The sequence below is a fragment of the Colobus angolensis genome, unplaced genomic scaffold, assembly GCF_000951035.1.
Source record: "Colobus angolensis palliatus isolate OR3802 unplaced genomic scaffold, Cang.pa_1.0 Scaffold15, whole genome shotgun sequence".
Lineage (NCBI taxonomy): Eukaryota > Metazoa > Chordata > Mammalia > Primates > Cercopithecidae > Colobus > Colobus angolensis.
The window spans coordinates 4,569,925-4,585,524 of NW_012114599.1; the positions used below are offsets into that span (position 1 = coordinate 4,569,925).

The following is a 15,600-nucleotide window of genomic DNA, read 5'->3' on the forward strand; positions in this document are numbered from 1 at the left end:
AGAAGGCTCATTGTCTTAACACACTCTACTGTACAGTTATCGAAATTGTTAGCCACATCTTACACAAATTCCCGAGTCTACTCAACATTCTACTCTAATTACAGTAGTTTTAATCTCCATCTGATAGAAAAGAAAGGGAAAACATTTTCTAAAAGTCACCATGGCCGGGCGCGGTGGCTCAAGCCTGTAATCCCAGCACTTTGGGAGGCCGAGACGGGCGGATCACGAGGTCAGGAGATCGAGACCATCCTGGTTAACACGGTGAAACCCTGTCTCTACTAAAAAAATACAAAAAACTAGCAGGGCGAGGTGGTGGGCGCCTGTAGTCCCAGCTACCCCGGAGGCTGAGGCAGGAGAATGGCGTGAACCTGGGAGGCGGAGCTTGCAGTGAGCTGAGGTCAGGCCACTGCACTCCAGCCCGGGCGACAGAGCGAGACTCCGTCTCAAAAAAAAAAAAATAAAATAAAATAATTAAAAAAATAAAAAAAAAATAAAAGTCACCATAAAACTCTCTAAAGAAATTTTAAAAATTAATTTTGATACCAAAAACCTATGGGGATGACAAATTAATTTCATCCAACAATCTAGGGACAGTTTGTGCACAGACACATATGTGTGTGTGTCTATATCTGTGTATGTTAACTGAACAACCTTGCCCAAGTTGCAGCACCTAAATATGATAGTGCAAAACATTTACAGAGAAAAGGTTTCTGTCAAAAACTTGATCTTGGCCAGGTACCATGGCTTACATCTGTAATCCCAGCACTTGGGAGGCTGAGGTCGGAGGATGGCTTGAACCCAGGAGTTTGAGACCGGCCTTAGCAACATAGCAAAACCCTGTCTCTCTATCAAAAAGACAAAAATTAGCTGGGCATGCTGGCGTGCTCCTGTAGTCCCAGCTACTAGGAAGGCTGAGGTGGGAGGATCACCTGGGCCCAGGAGTTCGAGGGTGTAGGGAGCTATGATGGTGCCACTGGACTCCAGACTGGGCAACAGAGTGACACCCTGTCTCACAAATCAAAAATAAAAAAAAAATCTTGGTCTCATGATAGTGGTGGTGTGTAGTGGAATGGTGAAGTTGAGGAGAATCTCTTTTATCATTTGTATTATGAGCAGAGTTTTAAACTCTGAATCTGAAAAAAAAGATCAATATCTTTTCCCATTTCAATTCAATGATAAATGTAAATTTCAGAATGTAGAAATAACTAACAGCCTTCTAAGAAAATTCTTCAGCCAACACGGGTTTTTATGAAGTAAAGATAGGTTAGAATGAGAACATTGGAAACTTTCCACAACTTTTATTCATTAACTACAAAATAAAGTATTTTAAAATCATTACTTATTCAAAGTCCATAGAGTACCAAATTGTTTTGAAGAAAAATTCATAAAAAATCCCACATTGGAATGAATTGCTTCCTAGTTTCTTAAAGCAAACAACAAGAGAAACATACAAGTTTTTTTGTTTTTTTGTTTTTTGTTTTTTTTTTTAACCTTGCTGAGGTGTCAACTCCACTGTTAACATAAACTCCTCTCAGAAATAGCCCAATCCAGGCTTGGTTATTAGACTAAACATGTTAGAACTCAGATTAGAAAATAATACCTAAAAGTGTGTGTGGAATCTAAGCCCTAAGTTCCCATTTCTGAGACTCTTAATGATTATGTTGAGGTTCTTTTTTTAAAAAAAACTATGGTGTCTTTTATTTAAGAAAAATTTACATAGATTGATCTTTAAATTTTAAAAAACGATTCTGACAAATTACTTTTCATTCTCAACAGAAGATAATGGCCCTATTAAACAAAATAATAACAGGGCATGGATTAAATGGGCTCTAAAGGAACATAATATTGATGTATCTACATTTTTTCCAGCTCATTCATTGAAAGGATTAGCTGTAACCAGTGTAGTAGCTATAAAATGTTGACAGAGGTTGGTTCCTAAGAACTGCCAGATGGTCAGAAGAAAATATTGTACAATAGTGTTACTGGAGCTCTTCAGGCAAAGACAGATATAATCTAGTTTTGAAAGCTGCCAGATATTATGAAGTGTTACTTTCCATTTATAAATAAACTATGAGTTACGGTCACAGTATTTGAGAAATGGAAAACAGAAATTTCTAACAAAGTTCTAAGGCTTCTCATACCTAGGCAATTCACACTAGGTTTAAATATTTTTCCCATTTCATCTTACATGTTAAAGCTAATTGTTTAGTAAATAATGATTAGGAACTTACATGTGTCAAGATCCACAGAAAAGAGAGGATTTTACTCTCTCCCTTGCTAACAGATTTATGATTGGTCAAAGGTTTAAAGATATACGAAATAGGTGAGCCCTACACAGACAAAAATGCATATATTTTTCTTAGGTAATCACAGCTTTTTACCGACACGTGCAATTACTCAATCTAATCATTCAATTCCAGTTAGCAACTTGTAAATATGAGGTTTGCTATATGTATTGAACACCTCTGTCAGCGTATAGCCTTTTTGAACTTCACATTGTGAAATCCATGACTTGATTTATTCCTTCTTCTCATTTTCTTGTATCTCCTCACAACCACCTCCCCACCCAGAGCCTTTAACAAGTAAGTTGCTAAGACAAGACCCAAAGGACTTCTGATTTTAAAGGTCCTAAGCTTGCTGCCAATCAGGTTCTTCTGAGCTAAGATTTCATTATAGTATATAAGTCTCTCCTTATATCATTATATTTCTACTTTGTGCTAACATTCTGAGTAGGTTTCATAGATTAAAAGTGCTGTATGATTAAGTCATACTTGTCAGGCTGTTCATTAGTGACTCATTGAAGAGGACAATGCTAATTCCAGCAGCAAGTAATGGAATGTAAAACAAAAATGCACAGTGTATATATCTTAATGTTGAATAAAGTCTTTCAACCAATTCCACGAGAAAACTGGAACTTCATTTTTTTCTCCCATATTCCTTCATAATCTACTTTTATAACCTGGTTTTTGTGACTAAAATCTAAATTTTCATTAAAAATTAACAGAAGGAAGGCAGAGGTTCTTGGGATTCACAGAACGAATTCAGGGTGTTCGAGAACTTGCAAGGAAAAAATATTCTTATTTTTACTAAACTAACCAAATTTAGCATTTCTTTATGTTACAAGTATAGGCTATGAACAGTAATATTTTCATCTAACATTATAATTTTTGCCATTGTTTGTTTGGAAATGATATTTAGTAGCTCTTTCTTAATGAAAAATTATAATAATTATTAGAGCTACAACTAGATCTTATTATTTTATGGCATTAATAAGGAAGCATAGGCTGGGTGCAGTGGCTTACACCTGTAATCCCAGCACTTTGGGAGGACGAGGCAGGTGTATCAAAAGCTCAGGAGTTCGAGACCAGCCTGACCAACATGGTGAAACCCTGTCTCTACTAAAAACACAAAAATTAGCCCGGCATGGTGGTGCATGCCTGTAATCCCAGCTACTCAGGAGGCTGAAGCAGGAGAATCGCTTGAACCTGGGAGGCGAAGTTTGCAGTGAGCCGAGATCGTGCCACTGCACTCCAGCCTGGGTGAAGAATAAGACTCTGTCTCAAAACAAACAAACAAAAAATAATAAGGAAGCATATATGTTACCATACCACAGTTGTATTTTAAACATATTTTGATAACTGTATTTCAATGTAATTGGTTTTTTGTATTTTATTTAACACACTTGTAACATTATTTTGAGAAAGGATCCATAAGCAGAATCACAAGATACCAAAGGCGCTCGTGACACAGCAAGGGTTAAGAACTTCTGAGCTAAAGGGATTATAATATGCATACTTACACACCATCTACCACATAATATTATGTTTCCATTTTTACTGGAATGTAAAATAGGATTAACAAAGAGTTCAGAAAGTGACATGCTCCCTATGTAAGTTGGTATATCACTGGCTGATGTTATTATTGATTGTGGATTCACTGCAAATAATTATGGACAGATTTCTTAAATGATTCTATATTTAGTAAACCAAAATGGAGGTATGGAGGTAGCTAAGGGAAATTCATTATTCACAAAATAATCCATCTGCCAAGGATGGGACGGAACTTAGTTATACAGAGAGTTAACTAGTCTATGTGGAAATTAGACCTGTGTAAAGACAGTTAAATCACAGTTCATCAAATCTCTCATGGCTACATCAACCCAACAACCAACATGCACTTAGGGGATTACCACTACTGACACCCCCAGAGAGAAAGTTGTTCCCAAGAAGAGAACATGACAAACTTGAAACTACACTGCATAATCAACTTCTAGGGTGACTTAATCAAAGGAAATTTTGCAATTATTGAAAAGGATTTTAATCATTCCAAAATTTAAAGCTAAGATCTAATTGGTAACATGGAACAACTCATTTTCCTTATAAAAAGATCATTTTTCTCTAAAAGTTTTGATTTCATGAAGGTTGAAGCAAATGTTCAATTTTCTGTTGGTAGTGAAAATAGAAGGGAATCTATTATATATGCATAACTTTAATGACTGAGTAAACCTTAGAATTTTTACAATCAGTAGTCTCCTGACAGAGTTTTTTGCATGAGATTTTCTTGGGGTGAGATTTCCATGGTTCACTGGTGTAGGTCTGTGATGATGCAAGCACAATTCAGAGTTGAAACTGAGAGACTGATCATGACCTCATTGTCTCTTGAGAAATGCCACTGCCTTGGCTGCTTGATGAATTGGACTGGACTTCAAGAGATCACATTTGATCAAATCAGTGGTTCTAAAATGTTTCTACTGCAGAATCAGATGGGGGGCTTGTTACAGATTTCTGGATTCATCCATAGACTGAGTTTCAATAGGTCTGTGATGGACTTAAGAATTTGTCTCTTTCTCTCTTTCTCTCTGTCTCTCTGTCTCTCTTTCTTTTTTTATTTTTGAGACAGAGTCTCGCTCTGCTACCCAGCCTGGAGTGCAGTGGCACATTCTCAGTTCAATGCAACTTCTGCCTCCAGGGTTTAAGCGATTCTCCCATCTCAGCCTCCCAAGTAGCTGGGACTACAGGTACATACCACCACGCCAGCTAATTTTTGTATTTTTTGGTAGAGACAGGTTTCACCATGTTGGCCAGGCTGGTCTTGAACTCCTGACCTGAAGTGATCCACCCACCTTGGCCTCCCAACATACTGGGATAACAGGTGTGAGCCACTGTGTCCAGCTAAGAATTTGTCTTTTTCTCTCTTTTCTTTTCTTTTAAAATTATACCAGTTCTGGGGTACACGTGCAGAACATGCAGGTTTGTTACATAGGTATGTTTGCTGCACCCATTAATCCATCATCCACATTAGGTATTTCTCCTCCCCCAGTCCCCCACCCCCCAACAGGCCCCAGTGTGTGATGCCCAACCCCACAATGTCCATGTGTTCTCATTGTTCAGCTGCCACTTATGAGTGAGAACATGTGGTGTTTGTTTTTCTGTCCTTGTGTTACTTTGCTGAGAATGATGGTTTACAGCTTCATCCATGTCCCTGCAAAGGACATGAACTCATCCTTTTTATGGCTGTATAGTATTCCATGGTGTATATGTGCCACATTTTCTTTATCCAGTCTATCATTCATGGGCATTTAGGTTGGTTCCGAGTCTTTGCTGTTGTGAACAGTGCCACAATAAACATACATGTGCATGTGTCTTTATAGTAGTTTTTTAAACTTTAAAGTAGCTTTTTCCAGTTCTGTGAAGAAAGTTAATGGCAGCTTGATGGGGATAGCATTGAATCTACAAACTACTTTGGCAGTGTGGCCATTTTTACAATATTGATTCTTCCTCTCCATAAGCATGGAATGTTTTTCCAGTTGTTTGTGTCCTTTCTTATTTCCTTGAGCAGTGGTTTGTAGTTCTCCTTGAAGAGGTCCTTATAAGTTGTATTCCTAGGTATTTTATTATCTTTGTAGCAATTGCTGGGCACAGTGGCTCAAACCTGTAATCCCAGCACTTTGGATGCTGAGGCGGGCAGATCACCTGCGGTTGGGAGTTCATTTAAAATCCTTTGGGTATATACCCAGTACTGGGACTACTGGGTCAAATAGTATTTCTAGTTCCAGATCCTTGGGCAATTGCCACACTATCTTACACAATGGTTAAACTAATTTACACTCCCACCAACAGTGTAAAAGTGTTCCTATTTCTCCACATCCTCTCCAGCATATGTTGTTTCCTGACTTTTTAATGATCGCTATTCTAACTGGTGTGAGATGGTATCTCATTGCAGTTTTGATTTGTGTTTCTCTAATGACCACTGATGATGAGCATTTTTTCATGTTTGTTGGCCGCATAAATGTCTTCTTTTGAGAAGTGTCTGTTCATATCCTCCGCCCACTTTTTGATGGGGTTGTTTTTTTCTTGTAAATTTAAGTTCTTTGTAGATTCTGGATATTATCCCTTTGTCAGATGGATAGATTGCAAAAATTTTCTCCCATTCTGTAGGTTGCCTGTTCACTCTGATGATAGTTTATTTTGCTGTGCAGAAGCTCTTTCATTTAATTAGATCCCATTTGTCAATTTTGGCTTTTGTTGCCATTGCTTTTGGTGTTTTAGTCATGAAGTCTTTGCCCATGCCTATGTCCTGAATGGTATTGCCTAGGTTTTCTTCTAGGGTTTTTATGGTTTTAGATCTTACATTTAAGTCTTTAATCCATCTTGAGTTAATTTTTGTATGAGGTGTAAGGAAGGGATCCAGTCTCAGCTTCCTGCATATGGCTAGCCAGTTTTCCCAACACCATTTATTAAATAGGGAATCCTTTCCTCAGTGCTTGTTTTTGTCAGGTTTATCAAATATCAGATGGTTGTAGATGTGTGGTGTTATTTCTGAGGCCTCTGTTCTGTTCCATTGGTCTATATATCTGTTTTGGTACCAGTACCATGCTGTTTTGGTTACTGTAGCCTTATAGTATAGTTTGAAGTCAGGTAAAGTGATGTCTCCAGCTTTGTTCTTTTTGCTTAGGATTGTCTTTGCTATATGGGCTCTTTTTCGGTTCCATATGAAATTTAAAGTAGTTTTCTCCAATTCTGTGAAGTAAGTCAATGGTAGCTTGATGGGTATAGCATTGAATCTATAAATTACTTTGGGCAGTATGGCCATTTTCACAATACTGATTCTTCCTATCCATGAGCATGGAATGTTTTTCCATTTGTTTGTGTTCTCTCTTATTTCCTTGAGCAGTGGTTTGTAGTTCTCCTTGAAGAGGTCCTTCACGTCCCCTGTAAGTTGTATTCCTAGGTATTTTATTCTCTTTGCAGGAATTGCCGGGCACAGTGGCTCATGCCTGTAATCCCAGCACTTTGGGAGGCTGAAGCAGGCGGATCACCTGAGGTCGGGATCTCGAGACCAGCCTGACCAACACAGAGAAACTCCGTCTCTACTAAAAACACAAAATTAGCCGGGTGTGGTGGTACATGCCTATAATCCCAGCTACTCGGGAGGCTGAGGCAGGAGAACTGCTTGAACCCAGGAGGCAGAGGATGCGGTGAGCCGAGATAGCGCCATTGCACTCCAGCCTGGGCAACAAGATCAAAACTCCATCTCAAAAAAAAGAATTTGTCTTTTTCAAAAGTTCCCCAGGGAGACTTCTACTTTTAATCAAGATAGAACAACAGGGACCAGATTTACTCCCTCACCTAAAACAACTACAAATCAAACATAATAAATGAAACTATGGTATTCAAGACAGTGGGCAGCAGGCATGAAGGACAGTTATCCCTGGGAGACAGAATACAAATAAGATGTGTGAGCCCAACAATTGTCTCAAGTTTAAGAGAGATTCTGGGCTGTGGCACTGGGACAGGGAACCCAAGTAGAGCCTTGCAGAGTACCAGAGTTGAAAGTCTGGAAAAAACAATATGGCTAGAGTTCAAAGGACAGAATATCAGAGAGTAGAGAGCTACAAAGAGATAGAACCCAGCAGATCTGAAAAGTGCCTCCCTTTGAGTATTCATCAGAGTACTGATAAGCATATGTATCTGAGAAAACTACAGGAGACCAGGGAAAGACCTATCAGAAAGGATTAGAGGAAATAGTATCCAGTGTTCACAAAGAACCGGAAATTGTGCATGTTTCTGCCAGTCTGACAAGAAAAACTTCTTAATTCATTGAACATTGAGTTGAGTACACAGAAGAGTTTTGCCTCAGTGGTGTGGAAAAATTTATCCTACATAAATATTGCTGGTCCCACCTAACAAATCTTAAAAGCAAGATCTGAAAGGATCAAGCTGTTTCCCAGTAACACATCTGCTTCTCAAAACTCAAGAATATTTATTATAAATACTTACCATTACAGTCAGAGATTTTAACATGTTATAATTGATATAACAAGTATACAGAAACCAATAAGGACATAGAAGACTTGAATAACATTACCAACCAACTTAATTGACATTTATAGAACACACCACCCAACAGAGCTGAAATACAGTATTCTGAAATGTCAATGGAAGCTTTACCAAGCTAGAACATATTCTAGGCCACAAAACAATACACTTAAAAAGATTTAAGCCATGCAAAATATGTTCTCTGATCACAAAGTACAGTAGTCCCCCCTTATCCTTGGAGGACACATGCCAAGGTCCTAGTGGATGCCTGAAATCGCAGATAGGACTGCACCCTATATATACTATGTTTTTTCCTATACTTATATACCTATGATAAAGTTTACTTTATAAATTAGGCATAGTAAGAGATTAACAATAGCAAAATAAAATAGAACAATTATAACAATATGCCAGCATCGCTGCTCTTGCACTTTGGAGCCATTATTAAGTAAAATAAGGGTTACTTGAACCCAAGCACTGAGGACCATTAATCTGATCACCAAGACAGCTATAGAAAAGATAAAAGGGCCAGGCGCGGTGGCTCAGGCCTATAATCCCAGCACTTTGGGAGGCCGAGACGGGCGGATCACGAGGTCAGGAGATCGAGACCATCCTGGCTAACATGGTGAAACCCCGTCTCTACTAAAAAATACAAAAAAAACTAGCCGGGAGAGGTGGCAGGCGCCTGTAGTCCCAGCTACTCGGGAGGCTGAGGCAGGAGAATGGCGTAAACCCGGGAGGCGGAGCTTGCAGTGAGCTGAGATCTGGCCACTGCACTCCAGCCTGGGCAACAGAGCGCCAGACTCTGTCTCAAAAAAAAAAGAAAAGAAAAGATAAAAATGACCAATATAAGGAATAAGAAAGATGGTATCACTATAGATTCTATAGATGGTAAAAAGACAATAAAGGAAAATTATAAATAACATTATGCCAATACATTTGACAACTTGGGTGAAATGGAAGGCACAAGTTCTTTTAAAGACACCAACTATCAAAGATGATTCAAGAAGAAATAACCTGAATATAGCAGTACTCATTAAAGAAAATGAATTTGTAGTTTAAAAACTTTCCCACAAAGAAAATTCTAGACCTAGCTGGCTCCACTGGTGAATTCTACCAAATATTGAAGGAGAAATAACACCAATTCTTTCTCAAACTCTTTCAGAAAGTTGAAAAGGAAGAATATTTTCCGACTTACTTAATGAAGACAGCATTACTCCAATACAAAAACCAGACAAAGACATCAGAGAAAACTACAGACCAATATCCCCCACAGACATAGATATTCTGTTACTGCTTCTATTAAACATTATACTAGAGGTTCTAGCCAATGCAGTATGGGAAGAAAAGAAATAAAAGGCATCTAGATGGGAAAGGAACATCATTATTAGCAGACTACAAGACCATCCATGTAGAAAATTTGATGGAATGTACAGAAAACTGACTAGAACTAATAAGTATGTTGAGTGAGGTTACAGGACACAAGGTCAATCAATACACAAATAGCAGTTGTATTTCTATGTACCAGCAACAAACTATTGGAAATTCAATTTTTTAAAAAATAAAATTTACAATAGCATTTAAAAATATACAATTCTTAGGGATAAATCTGACAAAAGATATGTAAAACCTGTACTTTGAAAATTGCAAAATATTGCTGAAAGAAGTTTAAAATTTAAATTAACAGCAAAATCTGCCATGTCCATGGACTAGAAGACTCAATATTGTTAAGATGTCACTTCTTCCCAAATTAAGCTATTGATTCAATGTAATTCTCATCAGAATCTGCTAAAGGACCTGTATTAAGATTAAATAACTCTCAAAATTCAATTATGAGAAAACAAATTATCAAATTTAAAAGTGGGCCAAAAAAAAATCTGAATAGACACTCCCCCAAAGAAGATACATAGATGACAAATAAGCAATGAAAAGATGATCATTTGGGAAGTTTAAATTAAAACCACAATGAGATTCTAATACATCTATTAGAATGACTAAAACAGAAAGGACTCACCAACCAAGTGTTGACAGACCTGTCCCACAATGCTGCTAGGAATGTAAAATAGAATCACCCCTCTGGAAAACAGTTTGGCAGTTTCTTTAAAAATTAAACATATGCCTACCATATGATCTTAAGCATTTCTACTCCTATGTATTTACTCTAGAAAAATAAGAGCAAATGTCTAAATAAAAGATTGTACATAAATGTCACAACAGCTTTATATATAATAACCCAAAGCTGGAAACAACCCAAATGTCCATCAGTGGATAAATGGATAAATATACTGCATATAAATCCACACAAGAGAATACTACTCAGCAATAAAAAAGGAATGGACGACTGAAACACACTACAATATGCATGAATCAAATATAAATAAGTATGCTGAGTGAAAGTATGCTCAAAATAGTCATGCTGAGTGAAAGAAGCCAGATGAAAAAGAATACAATTTGTTTGCTTCTATTTACATAAATTCTAGAAAATGAAAAAGAATCTATAGTGAGAGAAAGCAGATAATATTTGCATAGGGAAGGGTAGGAAGGACAACAAAAGAGCAGGGGGAAACTTTTGGGGGTGATAATAAATATGTTCATTATCTTGATTATGGTAATAGTTTCACGGGTGTATACATATGTTAAAACTTATCAAATTGTACACTTGAGATACGTGCAATGTATAGTAAATCAATAATAATTCAGTAAAGCTGTGTTTCAAAAAAATTCTATCCAAGTGATCCTGAAACCCTATCAGATTTTGGAACCCTCGAACTAAATCAAGCCTTTAATACCTATGCCACCTTGGGCAGAAGGCTGCCTATTCTGTTTCCAAACAGCTTTCAAGAAAAAGCATTTCAGGGCCGGGGGCAGTGTTTCACCCTTATAATCCCAGCACTTTGGAGGCCGAGGCTGGTGAATCACCTGAGGTCAGGAGTTCAACACCAGCCTGGCCAACACAGTGAAACCCTGTCTCTACTAAAACAAAAAAGAAGAAAAGAAAAAGCATTTCAGAAACTCCTTGATGACATGTTTTGGTGCTTAATGACTTCAATAGTAAGAGTTCCTCCTTTACCTAACTAAAGTCTTGCTACATTTAAGCTTGTTTGCTCTATATTCTTCGCTATGAAAATTAAAACAAACAAAAAAATTGCTCCATAAACTTATCAAGACAAGCTGGCTACACAATAAATGACTATGAAATGAAATAATACCTCTGTACAATTTGAAGAGTGGTCTCTCTTCTCTAGTCTGAACTTTAAAGAAACATTTATTTATCTTCTTGCATATTTAGAATGTTTTTCTCTGGACCCTCTAGCTTCCCTGTAGTGTAAAATTAGAATAGTCTGAGAGTTGTAATTAAAATTGACTATTGTAGAATAATGACCTTTGGGCTCCACATGCTTGCAAATCATATTCCTCTTTACACACTCTAAAATTATGCGTTGTTTATAAATAATAACACAGAATTGATCAGCAACATACGGATTGAATTCCACTATGACTCCTAAGTCTCTTGTTGTCTTATTTATGGCCTAGCTGTTCCCATCTTGCAACTATCTTTGGTAAAGCTTAGGATCACCATAGCATGTTACTTGAACTTAATCGTACAGCGCTTCATAAAGTATACAACTGTCACTTTTATGGTTTAAGATCATTTCATTTAATTTATAACAATCTTCCAGAGTACTCATATCAAGGTTTTCCTTTGCCAACATATGAGTTTATTTTGAATTATTTATCCATGACACAGAAACTCAGAATAACTCCAGCATTTGGATATGTATTTATAAAACAAGATTCATGGTTGACACTAAGCCCTTCATAACACTTTTCAAATATAACCCCTCAGAGAAGCAGTCCCCTTCCTACAGGAATATGGTCTGGACTACACCACATCCTTTGAGTTAGTGCTAAAATGTCATGTGTGGCTGAATCCAAATCCTTTCTGAAGTTCAGATGAATTACATATCCTGCTTCCTAAATGTCTGTATAACCTGTCAATCTCTTGATGAAGGAAATTAAATTGATCTGGTACAACTTGCTCTTTGTAAAGCCAAGACAGTGACTACCCAGTGCTTCATGCTCTCCTATGTGGTGACTAATTGATTGTTCAATGATTTCATCCAGCGCAAAATCTTTAAAGGTATCAAAATTAACTTGACTGGCTTACAGGAGGTATGATTTACTCCTTTTTTAAAAAGCTGGACACTAAAACTACTTTGGTTTAATCAACAAGCCTTTTTACAATTTTTTTTTTTTTTTTTTGAGACAGAGTCCCACTCTGTCGCCCAGGCTGGAGTGCAGTGGTGCGATCTCGGCTCACTGCAAGCTCCACCTCCCGGTTTCACGCCATTCTCCTGCCTCAGCCTCCCAAGTAGCTGGGACTATAGGCGCCCGCCACCACACCCTGTTATTTTTTTGTATTTTTAGTAGAGACGGGGTTTCACTGTGTTAGCTAGGATGGTCTTGATCTCCTGACCTCATGATCCGCCCGCCTCAGCCTCCCAAAGTGCTGGGATTACAGGCATGAGCCACTGCGCCTGGCCTATTTTTTTTTTTTTTTTTAGTAATTTCATGCAGACACCCAATTTACCACTTTAGATCACTGGACCTCCAAGGAAGGAACTTCATCTTGCTTATCTTCTATTGCTTTGTAGAACTGAATACCATGCTTTACGTATAGCAGATATTCACAAATTTTTTTTACTTGAATTTGAATTCCAAAAATAATTGTTGCATTCTGTAAGTAGCCCACAATACATAGTATCAGATTAATTTCAGTGTTTTACATGTTAGTTCAGCATTCTAGTCAACAACTTAGGAAGCACTTAATATTATCCATAAATTATCAATGAGTTTTTTCAGGTAGGACATGTCTTTATAACAGTCTCATTTGGGGATAAAAATTACTTCAACGTGGGCCAACAGTATTCACATGTGGTGAATATAAGGTAATATCCCAGGTCCTCTGGTACATTTTCACAGCTCACAAATAAAAATGTATCATTACTTTCATCTTACCTTATGAGCAATAGATTAAGGTTTATTTTTGTCGATCAGTAGATAAATGAATAAACAATCTGTGGTATATCTATAAAATAAAATGCTAATCAGTAATAATAAGGAAAACACCAGTGATACACATAAGGACATGGATGAATGTCAAAAACATCAGGCTGAGTGAAAGAAGTCAGACACAAAGAGTACATACTATGTGATTTCATTTATCTGAAACTCTGGAAAAGAAATCTAGGAGCCTGGGAAAAATCATGAGTTGTACTCAGGGAAAGAGCACAAAGGAAGCTTTTTGGGGTCATGTAAACATCCTGTATGTTGAATGAGGGGATGTGGGCATGTGTACAGTTATATATGCATATGCTTATACATATATATATACTCATCTCTACCTATATAATATATTCACTTATATATGGATATTTGTATACACTTGTCTAAATTCATTGAAATGTACACTTGCAATGTGTGCATTTTATTTTTTGTGTCCTTTCTTCCTTCTTTCTTTTTATCTTTCTTCTTTTCAGAGACAGGGTCTTGATCTGTTGCCCAGGATGCGGTGCAGTGGCTCAAACATAGCTCACTGCAGCCTTGAAATTCTGGGCTCAAGCCATCCTTCCCCCTCGCCCTTCCAAGTAGCTAGGACTACAGGCATGTGCCATCATACCCAGCTAATTTTTAATTTTTTGTAGAGACAGAATCTCCCTATGTTGCCTAAGCTGGTCTCAAACCCCTGGTCTTAAGAAATCCTCTTGTCTCAGCCTCCCAAAGTAATGGGATTACAGGGTGAGCCATGGCGCTTGGCCTCACTTTATTTTTAAATGTAAAAAATTGAGTTTTAAGTGTTGATTTTTAAAGGTCCCTGTCCTGGAGAAGCATAAACTTGATCTGATTTCTTACTGAAGAAACCTCTAACATTGTGAATTTTGTTTAAGCATATACTATTAAAGTAAAACCTGTATTAAAAATTATGCAATTGGTCACTTAATGCCTGTCTTTTTTTTTTTTTTTTTTTTGTGAGCCAAAGATTTATTTATTCATTTCTTGCATTTGAAGTACTCTTCGATAACATCCTTGGCCTGAGACTCTTTTCCATAGTCCTTAACTACTACACAACTGCAACCAACCACTTTACGGGGTTTCCCCTCTCTGTCAATTTTACAGAGGCCTACCCATTCTCCTAGTTTCTTGTTGTCATCAACCTTAATTAGATTGATCTGGTGTTCAGCACAAAGGGCCTCCACCAACTTGACATACATAGGCTCATCACAGTTGGATGCAAGCACACAAAGATGGGCTTGGCGCTTGTCTAAGGCTTTGGCAGCTTCGCGAATTCCACGTGCTAGGCCATCGTGGATGAGGGCGGTCTTCAGCACCTCTTGTAAAGCAGTATTAACGTCCATTACACCTCCAGCAGCAATGCCTTCCTCGGCCATGGCGGTGGGTTACGGGTGAAGCGGATTCTTGAACGCACCGAAGCCTCCGCCTCCGCGCGGCTCCGCGGCGGCAGGGAAAGAGACTTAATGCCTGTCTTACATCTTTCTAATCATGAGCTCTTTGAGAGCAGGGACTGTGTGTGTGTCTTGCTCGTTGATTACTGTATCTGATGGCTCCCACCAAGCCTCACATCTAGTAGGCATCCAATAGATACTTGTTGAATGAATATCCAGTCCATTTTAATCAATAAAGTTCCTTCTATACACAAAGCATAGTAGTAAGCAATGCAGGAAATACTAAAATAGGTCAGATATGAAGAGCTAACCGTATAATAGGATCAGTACCCAAACAATGACTATTATGTATTATATGTATTTTAGGGTTTTTTGTGGAGAGTGTCAGAACAATTCAAATTTCCAAAAAAGATCATCATTTTTGTTGAAATACTAGGCTAATAGTATGTATTTCAGCAGCCAAAAGATAAAGGGAAGGAATATATGCACACAAATTTAGGCTTCTCTCAAAAAGCTTAGAATGCTGGAAACTAGGAGTCACTTTCTTAGTTATTTGCCCAGATTAGGTAAGCAACGTTAAGGGAGTACTCAAATAGCTGTGTTTTTTCGTATTCACAGAGAGGAAAACTACTAAATATCTTAACTCTAAGCCACCTCTGCATGTAACTTTCATGTACTCCACCCATTATCTCCTCCAATATTTTGGGTAAGAGATCAGTCACTTAGTCTTTTAAAAGTAAGAACATCAAGTAGCTTACTAGGAGGAAAAAAAATCATTGCCCAATCATGATTCAACAGCTGCAGAATTTAAGACCAAA

The 15,600-nt window shown here is 37.7% G+C and overlaps 2 protein-coding genes across 2 annotated transcripts in view; both read right to left on the reverse strand.

Annotated features, from left to right (window-relative positions):
- CAMKMT (calmodulin-lysine N-methyltransferase) overlaps positions 1 to 15,600 on the reverse strand; it is a 435,068-nt gene that overhangs the window by 181,593 nt on the left and 237,875 nt on the right. The gene's annotated exons all lie outside the window — the stretch shown is intronic.
- On the reverse strand, positions 14,328 to 14,843 carry LOC105507414 (40S ribosomal protein S12). Its single transcript, XM_011935892.1, has one exon. The coding sequence runs from the start codon at positions 14,765 to 14,767 to the stop codon at positions 14,369 to 14,371; it is 399 nt and encodes a 132-aa protein (XP_011791282.1). The 5' UTR covers positions 14,768 to 14,843; the 3' UTR covers positions 14,328 to 14,368.